Genomic DNA, 21104 nt, shown 5'->3' on the forward strand with positions numbered 1-21104 from the left:
GTCCCTTCAGATGCCTTTTATTGTCTCAAAAAGAAATGAAAGATCAGAGTTTCACAGAGCTGTGGCCCTGGTGTGAAACACTGATTAAGAAGGCATGGGGAGTAACTGTGTGAGTTGGTGAATAATTAAGAGCCCTCTCCAGCCTGAGGGAAAGAGATCTGGGTAAAGCTGTCACTGGACCCCTCAGTGCAGCCACGCCAAGGCAAAAACACTGGAGATACATACTGGGCAAAATACTCTGAAATACAAAAGCCCCATGTTGATTTTAAGGGTTTGCGCTGTGCTATGTCGCTCTGACATTTAGAATTCTGTCTCATGCCAGAAATGGTGTTCTGGTTCCCTTCTGTGCAAAGCCCTGCGTTCTGTGACAATGTGTGACTGTGTGTCTGTGTCTGTGTCTGTGTTTGTGTGTGTGTGTGTGTGTGTGTGTGTGTGTGTGTGTGTGGGTGTGTGTGTGTTCCGCAGACATGCTGCAGGAGAGCGAGCGTCTTCCTGAGCTGCTGGTGGTGTGGCTGGTCCATCTGCAGGGTGCTGTCCTCAGCGGGAGCAAGGCAAGCAGTGACCTGAGCTCTCACCTCAGACGCGGCCCCCCCCTTGGCCACTCCAGCAGTCACACAGTCACAAATGCTGAGAAAAGAAGAGCATCAGAGGGCTCTAAATAACTTTGTGTGTGTGTGTGTGTGTGTTTTGTGTTTGCTTCACACTCACAGAAGAACGGTCTGCTGTCCCTGACGTCCCCCGCGGTGGACAACCTCTTCTCCGTGCTGCGTGCCTGGTGCCTGTGGCCGCCCCCTTCCGGAGACCAGCCCAAGGACCCGCAACTCTTACGGCTGACCCTGCAGTGCCTGACCGCCATGCTGCACCTGCTGCACGGCAGTAGCCCTGCGGAGCGGCAGCTGGACATCAGGCACGTGCTGGACGGCTACTTCCAGCTGCTCAACTGGAGCAGGCCCCCGGCAGACGGCGCGGACTCTATGCTGCACTGGGAGGAGAGCTTGGTCACACTGCAGACGCACATGCTCAGTAAGAGACAGCAGAGTAGTGTCCCCACCAGATAACTGAACGATGCATTGTTGAATGATGAACCCTGAGTATAGTTCTAAGATTGAACATTGGTCTGGGGAGTCCGCTATGTATTTTCTACTGCACAAGAGGCGTGATCAACGGGCATAGTTCAAATGACTGTACGCAATTGGATAGTCATTCACCAATCTGACCAACGAACCGGGTGACGTTTGCAGAGCGACGTGAAAACTCCAGGCTCTCCCGCTATCGTCATCGTTTTAAACCTGCCAATAGCACGCCAGGTGGACAAGCCAGCTTGTGATTGGTCCCATCAAAATTGTAACGGAAGCAGCAGAAAAAGATGCCCAGGTTTCCAGCCTGAGCTGCAGGGCGAAAAAGAAATCGCTGTCAGATCATGCTTCACCCAGCCTATATTTTGTGCTGATGTAACATAATAGTGACGCACAGCCCTCATACAATGTTGCTGCTGAGGAGATACCATAAAAGTATTAATCCATCAAGTGTCATTCTCTATTCACCAAAAATATTAATCCTATTTTTTATTAAGTTTTATTTACAATGAGTAGCATTATGAGGGGAAAGAGGTCAAACTGGCCATCTTTAGCGTATCCAGTGATCCAATTTATCCCCATGATTAGCTGAATGATGTCTGCAGTGTTTTTTAAAATGAATAAATGTCCGTCACCTGACGGATGGCTTTAATACTGACCGCCCTCCACAGATACGATCCCCCAGATCCTGCAGTGCTCTGACCGAGCCGTGCTGCAGGCCATCTTCCTCAACAACAACTGCTTTGAGCACATCCTCCGCCTCATCCAGAACAGCAAGGTATGTTGGCCAGTCCTCCTGTCTGTCCATCTTCCTCTTCTTTACTTCTTCGTCGAGTGTTTCATTTGACTTCTGCATTTTTATGTCTGTCTGTCACTACTGTATGTCATTTTTCGTGGTATGCACTTTTTGTCTGTCTGTCTATGTCTGCTGTCAGCATATGCAGGGCTGTGTGTGTGGGTGTGCGTGAGTGCGTGCGTGCGTGAGTGTGGGTGTGTATGTGTGTGTAAGAGAGAGAGAGAAAGAGAGGGATGGCATTTTGGTACAGAACATAAGTGTATTGAGGTCTGTCATGCCTCTGTGATCTCTTTCTGTCTCGGCTACTATTTTCTGTCTTTCACTTTTACCTGTCTCTCTTTCCTTCCTTCCTTCTCTCTCTCCCTCCCTCTCTCTCGCTCTCTCTCCTCTCTCTTTCTCTCTCTCTCTCTCTCTCTCTCTGACTTTCTGTGTGTGCTAATTTTGTGTCTGCTTTTTGTGCATCTGTGTGTGTGTGTGTGTGTGTGTGTGTGTGTGTGTGTGTGTGTGTGTGTGTGTATACAGCTCTATCAGAGCCGTAGGTGTAGGATGGAGCATGAGGGTGTGTGTGACCTCACCACACGCTTGCTGACGGAGGTGGAAGTGGATCAGGTACTCTTCCGGCCTCACTGGCCCGCTTTCTGGTGACACACTCTGGTCTGTGAGCAGGAAACAGGAAACAGGAAGCCCAGGGCTTACCCACTGTCCCGAATGCTGGACTCCTCCAATAGGAAGTCATGTGACAGATTAGATGCCCCAAAAACATCAGAAAAACACATCCAGTGGTGTGTGGCTGGTCCACCTGCAGGGCGATGTCCTCAGTGGCAGCAAGGCAAGCAGTGACCTCAGATATCAGACAGGGGGACCCCAGCCACTCCGGCAGTCATGCAAACTGAGAAGAAGAGCATTGGAGGGCTCTAAATAAGTGTGTGTGCGTGTGTGTGTGTGTGTGTGTGTGCGTGTTAATGTGAACAGCTATAGACTTATCTTGGGAGGGGAGTTTCCTGCTGACAATGGCCATGGGTGTGTGCACCACACGTGTGTGTCTCTCTGCTTGCATGGAGCTGCCGTGGGTCTTGTATTGAGCTGTCGGAGGTTGTCTGGCCATTGCGTGTATCCTTGGCATGACTCCCAAACCGCCAAACCCCCTCACCCCAGGGTGACGAGGCTCTCTGTGAAGAAGGTTCACTGTGTGCTAATGTCCTAGTGTGCATCTGGTGGTGGTTTGTGTGGTGGACCTGTTTGTCTTTCTCTGCTATGAGCATCTTCGGCTGTGCTTGTAGGGGCAAATGGGTGTAGTTTTCCCCCTCTAGCTTCCTCCTCTGACTCAGGCTGCGGGTTCAGGAGCCTCTGATGTCATGTGTGTGTGTGTGGTTCTGTCAGCAGTATCGGTGTGACTCCATTTTAGAGGTGTGAAATCATCTGCATCAATCTGAGCTGTTTTCCTCGACATGTGGGTGTTACAACTGTGTGGTATATGACCTTTCTGCAGCAAGTGTATGTTTGGTTGTATGGATATGAGAAATCTGTTAGTAATATGTTGTGTGTGTGTGTGTGTGTGTGTACTTGTGTAGGTGTGGGAGAAGGGTTCAGACTGCATCACGGTGCACGCTATCGGAGTCCTCACTGCCATCATGAGCAACTCTCCTGCAGCCAAGGTACACGCCATCTGCCCAGCTATCTTTATCCACACATCTCACTCTCTTCCACATTGTACTCTTCACTACTGTTCACTTCCACTCTTAGATCTCCTTTTCATTGTCCTGCTCCTCTATACAGTGTGTGTGTGTGTGTGTGTGTGTGTGTGTGTGTGTGTGTGTTTGTGTGTTTGTGTGTGTGTGTGTGTGTGTGTGTGTGTGTGTGTGTGTGTGTGTGTGTGTCTTTTCCACACTTCCCCACTGTTTTTGGTAAATGGATAATGCACTGCATTTGATTTCTGAGTATTCTTAAAGGAACATGCCAACTTTTTGGGAAATAAGCTTATTTGCTGTCTACCCCCAAATTAGATGAGAAGAGGACACATACCCTTCTCGTCTCTGTACGTGTGTAACTGATACCGTTAGCCTATCTTAGCATAAGTCAATTTAAAGGGGTTAGACCAGTTAGCCTATAGCTTACTTTATAGGCTAGCTATAGGCTAACTGGTAAAACCCACTTCTAGTGAATTATACTAAGCTAGGCTAACAGAAGGATATGTATCCTCTAAGTCTTGGGTGGACTACAAATAAGCTAATTTCCCAAAAAGTTGGAGTGTCCTTTTTAAATCACCTCACATCGGGAGTTACAGTTCAGTTGACCAGCAATAGGCTACTAGGAAATATTCCAGTTTCCTCCTGTTGGAAGCAGTTTGAGGTCCGGTGTCTTGGTCAAGGACACTCTGACAGAGGCAAAAGGAGCTAGACTCAAAGTGGGAGTACTCGTGTTCATGCCCATCCAGTTTATAAGCCACCTCCCGTTTTGCTCTGTCCCCCCTCCAGCAATCCTGTACTTTAAAAAGCAGAATAGCATGCTTGAGTTGGTCAGAAAGTTTTCAGGCATCAATAATGATCCTCTATTTGAAAAGGGCCTCACAGCTTGATTTAATGGCCACCATGGTGGAATTGGTGATGTTAAACTAAGAGTCTTGAAAGCAAGATTTTCTCACAATGCTGTCCGTCAAAGCTTTCCCAATTATTGTGGTATTTGCATTGAACTCGTTTGAAAATATGTCTTTCACAGCAGACGGTTTCTCTATTCTATTGTAGCCTGCTTTTTGAAAGCCTCTTCCCATGATGGCTTGCCGTAAATAGTTTTTCATTGTGTGCTCTCATTGTGTTCCAGAGCTGATTTGATTTTCACTCTGTTGTTGTCTACGCCTCTGCCTGTTATCTCTTCCCATCTCCAGGAGGTCTTTAAAGAACGGATTGGTTACTCCCAGCTGTTTGATGTGCTCAAGAGTCAAGGCCGTCCCACCAAACGACTTCTGCAGGAGCTTATGAACATGGTGAAATATATAAATACACTGCATACGTCTCTCACCTTTCATCCTCCACTCACACTTGCCAGGTTCTATCTCTCCTCATGTTTCTTTCCCTCCCTCGCTTCGCTCCAGGCACACACTCAAAGGGCCTGCATAGTTCATTAAATTCCTACACAGGCACCTAGCAAATCAAACTCCTGCTTATCGGGCCCCTAGTAGCTCAAGGCGTGAACTCAGAGACAAGACCAGATATATCTGTGGTGCTCGAAATTCAGAGTATATTCAAAATATTTGCATAGTTGCATGGCATGGATTAGTTTATGTTATTAAATAGCTCTGCTGTCCTCTATGTCTTTAGTGAGCTCATGTACTGCTATGCTCTACTGTATGTCTTTAGTGAGCCCATGTACTGCTATGCTCTATGTCTAGTGAGCTCATGTACTGCTATCCTCTATGTCTTTAGTGAGCTCATGTACTGCTATGCTCTATGTCTTTAGTGAGCTCATGTACTGCTATGCTCTATGTCTAGTGAGCTCATGTACTGCTATCCTCTATGTCTTTAGTGAGCTCATGTACTGCTATGCTCTATGTCTTTAGTGAGCTCATGTACTGCTATGCTCTATGTCTTTAGTGAGCCCATGTACTGCTATGCTCTATGTCTTTAGTGAGCTCATGTACTGCTATGCTCTATGTCTTTAGTGAGCCCATGTACTGCTATGCTCTATGTCTTTAGTGAGCTCATGTACTGCTATGCTCTATGTCTTTAGTGAGCTCATGTACTGCTATGTTCTATGTCTTTAGTGAGCCCATGTACTGCTATGTTCTATGTCTTTAGTGAGCCCATGTACTGCTATGCTCTATGTCTTTAGTGAGCCCATGTACTGCTATGCTCTATGTCTAGTGAGCTCATGTACTGCTATCCTCTATGTCTTTAGTGAGCTCATGTACTGCTATGCTCTATGTCTTTAGTGAGCTCATGTACTGCTATGCTCTATGTCTTTAGTGAGCTCATGTACTGCTATGCTCTATGTCTTTAGTGAGCTCATGTACTGCTATGCTCTATGTCTTTAGTGAGCTCATGTACTGCTATGCTCTATGTCTAGTGAGCTCATGTACTGCTATGCTCTATGTCTTTAGTGAGCTCATGTACTGCTATGCTCTATGTCTAGTGAGCTCATGTACTGCTATGCTCTATGTCTTTAGTGAGCTCATGTACTGCTATGCTCTATGTCTTTAGTGAGCTCATGTACTGCTATGCTCTATGTCTTTAGTGAGCTCATGTACTGCTATGCTCTATGTCTTTAGTGAGCTCATGTACTGCTATGCTCTATGTCTTTAGTGAGCTCATGCTCACCGTCTCTCCCTGCTTTCTGTTCTCTTTTCTTCTCAACTCATTGCTATTCTCAGCAGAGTGTGACAAACATACATTGACCTTTTCTCAGATTTTCATATATACACTCTCTCTCTTTATCTCCCCCTTCTCTCTCTCCCTCTCTCTTCCTCTCTCTCACTCTCTCTCTCTCCCCCCCTCTCTCTCTTTCACTCTCTCCATTTCTTCCTCTCTCTCTCTCTCTGTCTCTCTCTCTCTCTTCCTCTCTCTTCCTCTCTCACTCTCTCCCCCTCTCTCCCTCTCTCCCCTCTCTCTTCCCCTCTCTCTCTCTCTCCCTCTCTCAGGCAGTGGAGGGGGAGCACTCCCAGGCAGTGCACCTGGGCATCAGTAATGAGCAGCCGCTGGTGCTGCTGCTGCAGTGGCTCCCTGAGCTGGGCCAGCGTGAGCTGCAGCTGCTGGTGGCCCAGTGGCTAGCGGCCGTGTGCGGGTGCTCGCTGGCCTGCCGCACGGTGGCCGTGGAGGCCGGCCTGTTGGACACGCTGCTGGAGGTGCTGCTACGGCCCGAACGACTGGACGGCCAGTGCGCCGACGTGCTCCTGGGCCTGCTGCAGGACCTGGGCGCACTCTCACTGCGGCCCGAGCAGCTCAAGGCCCTGCTGCGGCTACTGCGCACCGACCAAGCCTCGCCCGGCTCACCAGCGCCAACTCCGCCACACCCCTACTGCGCCCGCGTCACACGCGTCCTCTCGGCCATGGCTACGCGCGAAGGCCGCGCCAGCGCCCTGCAGTACTTCGACCTCACGCCCCCCATGGCGGGCATCATGGTGCCCAGCATCGCCCGCTGGCCGGGCAGCGCCTTCGCCTTCCACGCCTGGCTGTGCCTTAATGTGGAGTTCCCGCCGCTGCAGCCTGACGGCTTCTCCGCAGCGGGCACGCCCGTGGGCCACTTGCCGCCCATCGGACACGCCATGGGCCAAGCCATGGGCAAAGGGCCCCGCAGGAAACAACTCTACAGGTAACCAGCAAATGACTGAAATGTCAAAATCATCAACATAATCCTTAATTTACATGGCAATGGCTGTTCTAACATCAATGATTAGTATAGATATAAAATGGAGGCTTCTTTCCAAAACTACTGCCTACACTGTATATATAGTTACCCTGTGGGTGTGTGCTTACACTGTGTCATATATGTAGACATCCTGTGCTTTGAGTGATGCCTTGCATCTTGGTCTCTTCAGCTTCTTCACAGCGAGTGGCACTGGCTTTGAGGCCTTCTTCACCATGGAGGGCGTGTTGGTGGCGGCTGTCTGCACCAAGAAAGACTACATGGCAGTTTCTCTCCCTGAGAAGCCTCTTGTAGACCAGGCCTGGGTAAATATGGCGCAAAAAGACATATCAGTCATGGCAGCATAGTGATAGAATTCACTCTTTTATTATATTTTGAGTGGCACAGATTGTCTTAACAACTCGTCCTACATCCATACATCAACAACCAAGTCATGATAGAAATAGGTCACATACCAAGATACAGAAGTGTGGTGTATCGTACTGCAGCTTTGAATACCAAATATGGTTTTACTTTATTTTTTTATTAAGTGCATCCACTGTGAAAAAGCACTGCCTGCCTGTGCTTCATGTCTTTCTACACTGTCATACAGGGACATTTCCATTTTCAGAAACTAATGTGTATTAAAATATATTTTTTTATTTGTTTAAAAAAAATGAATGTTGTTTAGGAAGAAGACGTGCTTTGATATATCTGTATTTGCCCTCTGAGAGGAAGGAGGGTAGTCAGGCACTTTAAAAGATAAGATTATCAATGTACACCACTCCCAAGTCTGACCTCATAGAGCCAGCAGTTGTGTTTTTCTGTCAAATTATAAACTTCTGCTCATCATCTGGGGATCAGAGGCGGACAGAGTACACAGCTTCATTACTTAAGTAAAAGTACAACAGTCAGATGTCTACTTAAGTAAAAGTACTGAAGTACTTGTTTTTAAAAGTACTTGAGTATCAAGAGTACAAGAGTAGCCTACATTTTCTAAATATTGCATTACTACTGCCACAGTGCTTACATATATGTACAGAAACGTCCTACATTGAATTATGAAAAATGTTAATACCTTGGAGAATGTAAAAGGAATTTAAAGTAAAATCAAGTCATTTTCATCTTTTTACCATGTCGCCAGGGATGGGCATATTTCTAATACATGTATAAAAAAAAACGTATTTCAAATACAAAATACTATTTTGTAATTGAAACACTTGAAGCGAAAACTATCATTAACTTTAACAAACAGAAAATTGAAATAGTCTGTCGAGGTGGGGCCACAGGTTGGCACATTCCCGGGATGGACCTGCTGCGTCTTTCTTCTATTGTTGTGTCCATGGTTTTGTCTCTTATCTAAATCTGACCATGGAGTCGACTTTGGCGGAAAGCTGAAGGTGATTGCTGATAGGCTGTCCCAGTCAGTGGCGCCTGCACAATCCAATCACGTTTGAGAGTGAAACAACAAATTGAGGGTTTACGAGATTTTTCTGTTTTTTTTTAGAAGTAGTAATGGGTACTCACGGTTATGGATAGAAATGTAGTGGAGTAAAGACTACAATATTTGCCTCTCAAATGTACTTGAGTAAAGTCATGATACTCGAGTAAAGTACAGATTCCTGAAAATTGTACTCAAGTACTGTACTCAAGTAAATGTACTCCGTTACTGTCCGGCTCTGCTGGGGATACCGTCTGTTCCATCGCTCTCTGATATCAGGTCAGCTTGCCATTGGTTTTTTACGTGTGATAGTGTCTGGGAACTGGTTTTGGGTTGGGATTGACCTGTGTTAGTGTCTGGGAACTGGTTTTGGGTTGGGATTGGGAATGACCTGTGTTAGTGTCTGGGAACTGGTTTTGGGTTGGGATTGGGAATGACCTGTGTTAGTGTCTGGGAACTGGTTTTGGGTTGAGATTGGGAATGACCTGTGTTGGCGCCAAGGGAATCGGTCTGGGGTTGAGAATGACCGGAGCGCTCCTCTTACTCTCCCACCCAGCACTCGGTGGACATAGTGCACATTCCAGGCCGCCGGCCCTTCGGCCAGAACACGGTCACCATCTACGTGGACGGAGAGCAGGTTAAGACGGCCCAGCTGCGTTTCCCTTCCATGAATGAGGTGAGAGGTGGGAAGAGAGGGAGGGAGGGAGGGAGGGAGGGGAGGAACTACTAGACATTGGTTTTTAATTACATAATAGAACATAATTACTGTCTGCACTTATTTATTACGCTGCCTTTGGGGCTCAAGAATGCTATCCAATTGATCAGAACATGAATATGACAGGATGATGATGATGATGATGATTATTGTCCACTTCAGCCTTTCACATCCTGCTGTATCGGCTCAGCGGGACAGCGGACCACCACCACTACTACCTCCCCCACCTTTCCTCCCCCCTCCCTCAGTGGCTCAAATAATGACTTGGCCTTCACGGCGCACGCTGCTGCCACGCTCACCCGCTCCCAGTCCTTCCCAGCATCCTTTGCAGCGGGTCGCTGGGGCCTGGGGGGAGCGCGGGACGCCCCCGTGCACACCATCCCCGCCGGGCTGCAGGACACTGAGTGGGGTACCCCCACCTCGCTGGACGGCCTGCTGGGGACGGCCTTCATCTGTCATGAAGCTCTTCAGCCTGCCCAGACACGCACACTGCATAGCGCAGGTATAGACACACACACATACACACACACACACACACACACACACACACACACATAACACACACATATAACACACTTACATATGTTCATATCCTCCATATACATAAAAACATTGACAAAAAAATACACACACACACACACACACACAAACACACAAAATCACTTGCAATTAATGCAGGTATGCATCGATTTGCTCACTATTAATGCAAGTATGCATGGACATGCACAGAACAGTGGAGTGACACTGGTTTACACACTTGTCGTACATACACACACTCCCATGCACTCTCTCCTTCTGTGGAATGCGTGTCAGTCATGATGCACATGCCAGATAAGAACAGCGCATGTGCCACTGTTTCCATCACGTTATCCTGATCTTGACCCTACCCTGCTCTCTCTCTCTCTCTGCAGGTCCCAACAACGTGTGCCTGTTCAAATCTGATGGAGAGCTTTCCGAACTCAACAGCAAACTACTGCTCTACTACACTCCTCAGGTACAGAGTCTATAGGGGCATTTGGACACAACAGTTCTAAGAACACAGTTCTACTAACTACTAACTGGAGAGGCTACCCCTAGAACTGTAGGAACTGTGAGGTGACTTAACACATGTTAGTAGCCCAATTATTACATGAACATAAAGTAATGAAGCAGACAGTATTGCTATTTAGTTACTAGCTATTGAAGTTTATTGACAAACATCTGTCCAGAAGGGATTTGTTGTGTGACAGTAGTCAGTCTCTGCAGCATTCTCATGCAGTTTTTATGTTAAGCAAATTTAATCAAAAGCTGAATTATTTTTACAGAGATTTTTTAAAAATGTTACTTCTGCTGCCTTGGCATGCACACCAGTCATGGTTCCTATGCACAGGGAAAAGACCCTACCCCAAAGTGGGAGCTCAAATAGTTATAGCAACTGCGGTCAGGGGAACTCTTTAATCCCCAGTCCCATGCTGTCTGAATGTGTGAAAAAAGGGGTTCTAGGAACTGTATGTTCTAGGAACTACAGAAAGTCTCTACAGTAGGAAACGGCCTTATGCCCGTAAACAGATGGACGGATAGATCAAACGAAATGGATAGGTGTATGATGGCCTGTTTATTTGGTATCATTCTCAAATGAAACCACTTTACGAATTCCTCATGTCTTGTCATTCCTGTAGGCTTTTAAGAGCCAGATATGTCTGGACCTGTCTCCCAACCACCACTATGATGGCCGATTGACTGGGCACCGCGTGGTCAACTGGGACATCAAGGTCTGCGTTGTTTCTTCTCTGACTTGCCATTTTGTAGTTGACTTTATAGTTTTTGGTGATCATGTTGTCTATAGAATGCAGTGACTGTGGTTGCTTATAACATAGCACAAGCTTTGAATTTAGTTGTGACTTCTGAAATTCTAGAGATGTAAACCGACATAACTGAGGTCGTATACTCTCTGTTTGAGCGCTAAGTGTTATATTATAAACCATGATGACTCATCAGGCCTCCGCTGTGGTCAGAGTAAAGAGCCGTGTGGTCTGGTCTGCAGGATGTGCTGAACTCCGTGGGGGGCATGGGCGCACTGCTGCCCCTGCTGGAGCAGGTGTGTGGCAGCGAGCAGGCGGAGACTGGTGTCCAGGAGACCTCGGATCTGCTGGGGCCCGAGCTGACCTCCTCCAAGGGCCCTGCAGGAATGCTGCTCCCCCTGGGCAAATCCTCAGGTTAGCATGAACACACAGAGGACTGTGCTAGTAGGAGGGCTAATGGCTAGCACAAGGAGGCTGGTTACCAGCTAGTAGTAGGACTAACAGCTAGCACAAGGATGCTGGTTACCACCTAGTAGTAGGATTAACAGCTAGCGCAAGGAGGCTGGTTACCAGCTAGTAGTAGGACTAACAGCTAGCGCAAGGAGGCTGGTTACCAGCTAGTAGTAGGACTAACAGCTACCCCAAGGAGGCTGGTTACCAGCTAGGAAAAATGCTTTGACCAGCTACTGCTATGGCGTACTAGAAACTGGCACTATACTAGAGCTGATCCCAGATTTAAACTCTCCCTCATGTAAGGAGACAAATTATCCTTTAAAATGGATTTGTTTTTACAAAACTTCAGTAGAGATTAAGTTTATTAGATTTATTGCAATTACACAATCATTTCAGAGGTTTACATATTGTATTCATTATTTTGACCTCAATAAGAATTACTCTAGCAAACTGGGCAAACTGCTAACCAACATCGTCTGTATCGCAGGAAAATGTGAAAGTGCTTGGCGGGCCGGATCTGGCCCACAGGCCACAGTTTGCCCACCCCTGCTCTAATCAGTCTTGTATGGCAATCAAATGGAGCCCAGAAGGATACTTTAGATGGTGCATAGGGAGCAGTCTAGAACTATTAAAACAAATATAGACTCTCTTTACTGGCTAAGTCTGATTCAGAGTGACTCACTAGCAGATGTCTCTGTGTGTTCCTCCTCTTACACACACACACGCACACACACATATACATACACACACACACACACACACACACACACACACACACACACACACTCTCACTCTCTCTCTCTCTCTCTCTCTCTCTCTCTCTCCATCTCCATTCCTCTGTGTTTTGGAGTTGTGTGACTCAGTTATAAGTCATTTGAGGGCTACTGAGGGAATGCTCTGGCACCTCTGTGAGTGGCATTGCTGTGGTGTAAGAGACAGATGGTTTAGCCAGTCTGTGTACAAGTGTCATTCTTTTGGGTTGTGTTTCTGCTACAGCTGTGGTGTGTGTGGTCTTCAGAGGAGTGTGTATGGGGTGTGTGTGACATATGCGTATGTGTCTGGACATATCACTGCAGTGGTTACGTTTGTCAGGTTCAACTAGTGTCAGGAGGAACTGTGTGTGTTTGTGAGCATGTTGAGCTATACAGTTTGTTGGCTCAGAGTGTGTGTGTGTGTCTGTGTGTGCGTGTTCATTTTATGTTTGTGCATCAGTATATTAATTGTGTTGGTTAGTCCCAAGGCCCATAAGTAAAGGAAGTAGAGGAAGAATGTGTGTGTGTGTGTGTGTGTGTGAGAGTGTGTCTGACTGCTGTGTTTGTTGGTGCAGAGGGCCGTCTGGAGCGGAACAGTGTGGCTGCCTTCCTGCTGATGGTGAAGAACATGCTGCGTCACCACCCCGTCAACAAGGAGAGCCTGCTGCACTGCCATGGGCCTGCCATCATCGGAGCCATGCTCAGCAAGGTCAGATCACACACACACACACACAAAGTTGGTAGTAAGTAGTATGCAGCTGTGAAGGAGCTATGTAAAGTATCTGTGGTTGTGAGGGACCGAGGCGACCACCCCACGTTTAGGGAGGTGCGCCACTGGATTAGGTGGTGTCGAGGGAAGGCAGGAGACAGCAGTTCCATACAAAAATATCATTTATTTAGTCCATAGACAAGCAGGCAGATCCAGGAAGCACAATTTAGAGTCCAAACATGAAATCCGGGGATCTTCAGTAGACAAACAAACATGTACCGTGCCATTAAACTAGGCACCAGGAACCTAACCTTTCTAGGCTCCCTTAGTGATGTGCCCAATGAAGCGAGGCTTCGGAGCTTGTGTCGAGCAGAAAGGGGCGTGCCAGATGAAGCCCCGGTTCGAGGCTTGTGACGTTTCCATAAAAATCACGTGACTGATGACAAACGAGGCCTCAGTTTGTGAGTGTGACGTCTGAAGCTTCGTTTAGGACACACACCCACGTGACTGCTTCGGAATCTGACTCAAAGGCTTTGAACTGCGCAAACCAGGGCACCCGCTCTAGTGTCGGAATGAGTTGTGTTGTATTGCAAGAGTCAGACTAAATTTGTGGGTAGCCCTGTTTTATATAGGATGCTTTCTCTGTTTGGGAATTTATGTTCTTTTCTTTCCTGAAAATGTCCATAATCCATAATATCATGCACATAGAAATAAAGAAGAAATAACCTAGGCCTAGCCTAAAGCTTTGCCATTTAGAACAATGACATTAAAAGTGTCTGTGTTGCAATCTTGTCTCAACTTCAATCATGTAATTTAAAAGCAATACAGGCTAATAATTTCTATGTAGGCCTAACAATAATGGCTGACATAATATTTTCCTTTTATTGAAAGTTTGATTCATGAAACGTCAAACTATGTCAGGCCATGTAGGGTTTGGTTTAATTAGGCACCTGGTCGCTTCCTTTTCACTCTCGTCCATAGCGTGTTGAGGTTGATAATACTTCGTCCTGGTTCAGAAGCTAAGTAGTGTCTACTGCGGAAACACCAATCTTCACGTGATAACGAGTGACAGGATTATGAATTGAATTGAGACAAACAGAAATGCACATTTCTTGCAATGCTTTTAATGTAATGAATGAGAACATTTCGAAGCTTTGGCATTGTGTTGAACGTTGTAGGCATTCTTTTCACTAGTCCGTGGCTGCGATAATTTATGCAAACCACCAGATGTCGCTGTGTTTTCCTTGTCTTCCATGTTTCGAAGCTTCGGCACATTACTCGGCACATTAGGGAAATGTGCCGAGTAGCGCTCGAGGCTTAATTTACTAGTCAATTTACTAGACTTAATCACTAGGCTCCCTGTCCAAGCAAGGCGACCTTGCAACTTTGGACCTACTTTTCCCTTGCCTCACAACAAGCAAGGGTTAATTTTACATACAAACATATAACTTCCCTGGCCCTGGATCTCTGGCACTCCCATGTGTCCTCCTGTATCTCCTGCATCTCCAGTCTATTGTGTCTCTCTCCTGTGTGAAATAAGCCTGCCATTAAATAGGCTAGGCAATTACCCAATTAGGTCTGGGCTAAACCATTATAGGGAATGTGGGGGTGGTGGTGGTCTGTACCATTTACCCAATCACGGTTAAAATCTCCCAGTATAAAGACATATACTTACACCTACATACACAAGACATAAACAGCAATAAAACAAACTGAGTGCAGGTGAGTGTGTTTGGCTGCAGTCCATGCAGGTATGGCACAAGGCAGTTTTCAAATGTTTGTCGTAGGGGAAAAGGAGAGGACTCCTTTTTCACAGAGGTCTATGTCATTATTTGATGAAATGAAGCCGTGTAGTTGAATGTTGTGAGTGTTGAAGCTGTTTGGCTGTTTAGGAACAGTTGGGGCTGTACCTGTAGGTGTGTGGGAGTTATTTGTGTATGTAAAGTATGTCCTCCTCATATTGTCATATATGTCTCTTTAAGTCGCGCCGCTTCTGATTGGTGAGTGTGCCTGGTGCGTGGGAGGCACAGCATCCCGATTGGCTGTAAAGCTCACCGGTCGGGGGTTTTGTGCTTCTTGCGCACTAACCAATCAGAAGTGGCACAGTCAGGGAGGATGACATAAATAAAGTCATAAATGTGACAAGATTAACTGTGCACGATTATTTGTAGCTTTGGCAATTGCTGATTTGATAATTGTGTTGGTTCATATTGCAATTGGCGATTGCGATGCGATAATGCTGTCTAGTGTGTGTGTGTGTGTGTGTGTGTGTGTGTGTGTGTGTGTGCAGACATTGATTACAGTAGGCGTCTAGACGTCTCACCGGACACACTGGTATATATGGCTGCAAGGTGGAGCTTCCTGTTAGGCTACCAGTCCCTTAGAGTTAGACACACACACACACACACACACACCAAAGGAAATAAACAAATGTACACACACAGACACACACACACCAAAGGAAATAAACAAATGTACACACATAAGTATGTTCACAGATGTGTGTGCTCTCAATACCCTCAGCATGTTCCATTAGTATCATGTACTTGTGCAGATGACTCAGTCTCTACTCTCGTCCTCTCAGCAAATGGTTTCTCACGGCAGCTGATCTTATCTGCCATTTGTTCACACTCATACTTAGTCACTCGACTAAGTATGTCGACATCACCTCTCTTCTACCCACACCTACACACCTAGATACGTACTCACGCAAGGACACACGCACACAACACACATTCATACACACAAATACACACACATTCTGTCCTAACCACGCCCCTTCTCTCTCTCTTTTTGTCTCTTTCTTTGTCATGCACTCTCTTTTTACCTCTCCCTCTTTCTCTCTGTTTAATGTTTCTGCTGGTTTGTCCATGTCAACCTACATGCTACAGTGTTACATAAATCACTCTCACCTTTGCTTTCGCAAGCAAATGTCCTGCACACTTATCTATCTCAACATGCAACACTTACAAAGTGTAATCAAATTGTCATAACCCCTTTCCTCCTCTACTTTTACTTTCTCTGCCTAACTCCCACACTGTGTCATGAGTGTGCTGATGGCCTGCCAGTTGCTCACACTTTCTCTCCCTCCCTCCCTCTCTCCCTCTCTCCCTCCCTCTCTCCCCTCCTCTCCCCCTGGGTGCAGGTGCCCAGCCGTATGATGGACATGAGTGTGCTGATGGCCTGCCAGTTCCTGCTGGAGCAGGTGTCCAGCGAGGGCAGCAGCGGCCTGCTCTCACAGCTCTACCAGCACCTGCTCTTCGACTTCCGCATCTGGAGCCGCAGCCACTTCGCCGTCTGCCTGGGTGTGTGAGAGACCGGCGCGCACACACACACACACACACACACACACACACACACACACACACACACACACACACAAATATACACAAACACATATAGACATGCATGTGTAAACAAACAGTCACACAGACATGAATATGCAAAGATACACATTCCCTCATAAATATATCATGCATAAAGAGACTCAGCACTTGCATATAAACATTTTCTCTTTTTCTCTTTCTTTCTCTTTCTCTCTCTCTTTCTCTTTCTCTCTCTTGCTCTCTCAATCTCTCACTCACTCTCTCTCTCACACACACACACACTGACATACACATACACGCACTCACTCGCCTGCACACAAGCCCAGTTATTCATAGCCACACTCCACATTCACAGTCATGCCTCCACTCTGTGCACATCAGAGTGCATGCTGGGTAAACGCTGAAGCACGGCTCCTTTCATATGCAGAGTGCTGGTCCCACTGGAGACACAGAGGCCCTTTGAGCCAGCCAGGGCAGCCGTTAGCGTTAGCATTAGCCGCCCCCACACCTGCTGAGAGCACTAGGGATTCAGAAGACACACCACACGCAGTTGAGACTGTGAGGGAGGAATGACACCATTGAGCCAGTGGCCATTTCTGGGGCTTTTTGCCAACCTAACCTCCCCAGCCGTTGGTGTTATGTGCCCAAATTTTAACTAGCCCTTTTATGTTATCCATTTGCTTGTTTTTGCTGTCAGCCGTCAGTGAGTTAAAGGTGTATGTGTCTGTATAGAGGCATGTTGTCAGTGAGTTAAAGGTGTATGTGTCTGTATAGAGGCATGTTGTCAGTGAGTTAAAGGTGTATGTGTCTGTATAGAGGCATGTTGTCAGTGAGTTAAAGGTGTATGTGTCTGTATAGAGGCATATTGTCAGTGAGTTAAAGGTGTATGTATCTGTATAGAGGCATGTGGTCAGTGAGTTGAAGGTGTATGTGTCTGTCTCCCTGTGTTGTGTGAAGGCCACGTCCAGTACTTGTCCACTGTGCTGAAGGAGAGCAAGCCACGGACGCGGAGGAAGTATGGCGTGCAATACATCCTGGACTCCATACGCACTCACTACAGGTATGAGAACCAAACCACACGCATACAGAACAACACGTCACACACACATCTCTCTCTCATACACAAACACACACAGACACCAGCACACACACACATACATATACACACACACACACACACACACACACACACACACACACACACACACACACACAAACACGCACACGACGCATGACACATAATATTTATAGTATGGGATATGACAAGAAGCACATTTGAGACATTAACATACCATGACATGTATGCCTGTGACTGTCTTCCTCATGGGTGTATCTGTGTGTCTGTGGTCATCCATGTGCCCAGTGTGGAGAAGGACGGCAGCCCTCTGTCCGACGAGAAGCAGACGGTCCAGATCTCGCTCTTCTCCCTGCTCAAGGACTTCCTGCTCAAGTCCACCAGCCCAGAGGAGCTCCACAGTGTGCTGGCTTACGCCTGCATCGCCCCGGATGAGCAACAGGTACATCCTGCCGGCCCTCTCTCTCTCTCTCTCTCTCTCTCTCTCTCTCTCTCTCTCTCTCTCTCTCTCTCTCTCTCTCTCTCTCTCCTCTCTTTGCTGTTCATCCCTTCGTGCAATATTTACCACTGTTGTTCACTTTGTAGGTGTATGTGTTGATGTTATAGAGAAGACTCTGTATGTCTGTCAAGGTCATCAGTGCTCTGGATAGATGGATTTGGATGTGGTGTACAGTGTGTATATACTCTAAGCGTAGCTTGCCAGCATTATGTGTCAAAATATTTGGCAGTGAGTGCATGGGGCATTAATATCATGGTGGTGTGGCATGAGATTTTCTTATTGTAAATAGTGTGCCACAAGTTTAGGAAACACTGGTTCAGGTGTTATGTGTATGTGTATTTACTTTAAGAGTATATGTGTGTGTAATGTGTATGTGTACTCTAAGCGTATATGTGTGTGTATGTCCAGGTGATCAGTGCTCTGGATGTTGTATACAGTGTATGTGTGTGTAATGTGTATGTGTATACTCTAAGCGTATATGTGTGTGTGTGTGTGTGTGTGTGTCCAGGTGATCAGTGCTCTGGACGTGGTGTACAGTGTGCTGCGTTGCACTCCTCCGCAGGACCAGGCCCTGAGCGTGCTGCTGGAGTGGGGGGTGGAGCAGCTCTACTGCCTCTTGCTTAAGCCCAACTTCTCCGACGAGACCCGCGAGAGGGTGTTCAGGGTCAGTGGACAACACAACACAACACAACACAACACAACACGGATTCATCTCAATAACATGAATGTATCTGGAGACACTGGAAATGCTGGCCAGAAACATAAGAGATGATTGTGCTCTGCTATTTGCTTCAGTTAAATAAGAGAAATCTTCCCTCTGCCCACTCTGATATCTTTGATATACATATACTTTCATATCCCTGTATTGGTGTGGCTTTGGCAGTGCCATGGTAGAGCAAGTGTTCATGTGTGAGATTGTTAGTGCTTGTGTGTGGGGGGGGGGGGGGAGTGTGGATTGTATCAAGAAAGTGTTGCCTACGTTTTAATCTATAATTGTGTGTGCGTGCGTGTGTGTATGAGAGAGAGAGATAGAGAGAGAAATACAGTAGGCACATGGATAGACAAGATGGAAAGAGGTGTGTGTGTGTGTGTGTGTGTGTGTGTGTGTGTATGAACTTTAGAGTTCTCACCTCTGCAGCATACTTCTCATCAGTATGGCATTGTGTGGCTATATTCTGCTAGAGGACTGGCACATTCCCTGACTCCCCTCATCACTCTCAGTTGGATCTCATTTCAGACACAATTACATTTAGTCGTCACTACACCACTGTGCTACTGCACGTTATACTGCCCATATGCTGTGACAGTCTGGCTGTGTCAAATGTCCATTATCAGTTTGAAATATGTCAATATTGCCATTTGTGCTGCTTGGGTAGACTTCATACACAGTCAGATGTCGGGTGTTCATAAGTAAGTGATTTCTCTGTCTTTTCCCCAGGTGCTGTATAAAGTGCTGAAGAGTGAGCGCATGCAGGAGCGCAGTAAACAACGCATCAAGCTCCGAGACTCCAGCTACCTTGGTCTGGTCTGTTTCCTTGGAGACACCCCCGTCACCATGACCACCATCCGCTGTCTGTACGAGCAGGTTTTGGCCACAGGTAAGTTAATTACAGAATGAGAGAGAGTCTGGAGTGATAATGTGTCTGTGTGTGTGGAGGGGGTGTTTGGATTAATGTGTTCTGCACTTGAAATGTGTGTGTGTGTGTGTGTGTGTGTGTGTGTGTGTGTGTGTGTGTGTGTGTGTGTGTGTGTGTGTGTGTGTGTGTGAGTTTGTTTATCAACATTTATGTTTGTGTGTGTGTTTTCAGATCCAACTCCTAACTTCCGAGATCTCTTGGCTGTTGTGTACCTGTCTCACCGTTCTGACCTGACTGTGCGTCTCGACATGTGTCGTAAGGTGAGCAGCACCAACACTAACAGCTTCTCCTCACCTTTCACCTTCCATCAGGCCTAATGCCCTAAATCCTGTATGCTCAGTTGGGTAGATTTCCCATTGTACCTTTTAAACACCTTTATGGGTGAAGTAAAGTAAAACAGGTGTCTACAAGAAAGGTGATTAATAGATTGAAAATGTCAAAAAAGGAAATACTGATCAGCTCTTCTGCCATCTGTCTTTCTCTCTCTCTCTCTCTCTCTCTCTCTCTCTCTTCTCTTTCTCTCTCTCTCTTTCTCTTTCTCTCTCTCTCTCTCTCTCAGCTCTTCCACCTGATCTACTCCAGTGAGGAGTATGTCCGGCAGCTGGCCCGGCAGCCTGGTTGGCAGGACGTCCTGACCAAGCTCTACGTGAAGGAGTCGTACGAGTCGCGCGCCACCAGCCAATCAAGCTCCAGCCCCCACAGCTCCCTGGACCCCAGCTCATCCCGCCCCCCCCTGCTGCGCCGCGACGACAGCGCCACCGACGACCGCGCCGCCGACGTCTTCATCAACTACAGGGCCCGCGAGGAGGAGGAGGAGGACAACGAGGAAGACGAGGAGGCTCAGCAGGATGTGTCGGAGGGCTTCTCGGAGTACTCCTCGCAGTCGCCGCCGCGCGCCTCGCTCAAGGGCCTCGGCGAGTCGCTCCACTTCAAGTCGTTCGACTCGACGGAGCGCAGCAGCCGCTCGTCCTCGCTGTCCAACGCGGTGGACATCCCGGCCTCCTGTCTGGAGGAGGAGGGCGCCTACTACCCGCTCTCGCCCTTCGGCACCTCCCCGTTCGAGCTGGACCTGGGTCAGTCGGGTGCGGGGGCTGGCGGCGCCACCGCCGGGCACAACGGGGCGTCGCACACGCCGGCCGGCAGCCAGGCCGGCACCCCCTCGCCTCTGGAGCACAGCAAGCCCTTCCTGGGGCCGCGGCCACGCAAGAGCTCCAGCCTGTCCAACGTGCTGGACGAGGCCAGCTACAGCACGGAGCAGCCCACCGCCGACAGCATCTCCAACACCTCCAACCCACAGGTACACACACACACACACACACACACACACATGCACACACTTACACACTCATCGGTGCATACCTACTCCACTCTTTCACACACACACACCAGCTCTGAAAGGGAACAGAGAGGTCAGTGATCAGAGTTGTGTCTCTACACCTGGGCAGTGGCCAGTAGCTGAAGGGAAGTGTAGAAAGAGGAAGTGAGGTCGTCACTGAGTCTCTGTTCTTTC

At 47.5% G+C, this 21104-nt stretch overlaps 1 protein-coding gene across 4 annotated transcripts in view; it reads left to right on the top strand.

The window, feature by feature from the left end:
• nbeal2 (neurobeachin-like 2) overlaps positions 1-21104 on the top strand; it is a 52923-nt gene that overhangs the window by 13452 nt on the left and 18367 nt on the right. For 3 of the 4 annotated variants that reach the window (XM_042085868.1, XM_042085870.1, XM_042085871.1), the window contains exons 7-27: positions 466-551; positions 711-1023; positions 1748-1854; positions 2395-2481; positions 3444-3527; positions 4754-4852; positions 6503-7173; positions 7400-7532; positions 9204-9323; positions 9525-9864; positions 10274-10356; positions 11021-11113; positions 11386-11557; positions 12924-13057; positions 16203-16362; positions 17341-17443; positions 17747-17900; positions 18466-18621; positions 19396-19555; positions 19766-19854; positions 20154-20891. In XM_042085868.1, coding sequence (XP_041941802.1) covers positions 466-551; positions 711-1023; positions 1748-1854; positions 2395-2481; positions 3444-3527; positions 4754-4852; positions 6503-7173; positions 7400-7532; positions 9204-9323; positions 9525-9864; positions 10274-10356; positions 11021-11113; positions 11386-11557; positions 12924-13057; positions 16203-16362; positions 17341-17443; positions 17747-17900; positions 18466-18621; positions 19396-19555; positions 19766-19854; positions 20154-20891 — 4082 coding nt within the window. The remainder of the gene's footprint in view (positions 1-465; positions 552-710; positions 1024-1747; positions 1855-2394; positions 2482-3443; positions 3528-4753; positions 4853-6502; positions 7174-7399; positions 7533-9203; positions 9324-9524; positions 9865-10273; positions 10357-11020; positions 11114-11385; positions 11558-12923; positions 13058-16202; positions 16363-17340; positions 17444-17746; positions 17901-18465; positions 18622-19395; positions 19556-19765; positions 19855-20153; positions 20892-21104) is intronic. The other variant, XM_042085872.1, reaches the window with a different exon arrangement.

This window comes from Alosa sapidissima, chromosome 3, assembly GCF_018492685.1.
Source record: "Alosa sapidissima isolate fAloSap1 chromosome 3, fAloSap1.pri, whole genome shotgun sequence".
Classification (NCBI taxonomy): Eukaryota; Metazoa; Chordata; class Actinopteri; order Clupeiformes; family Clupeidae; genus Alosa; species Alosa sapidissima.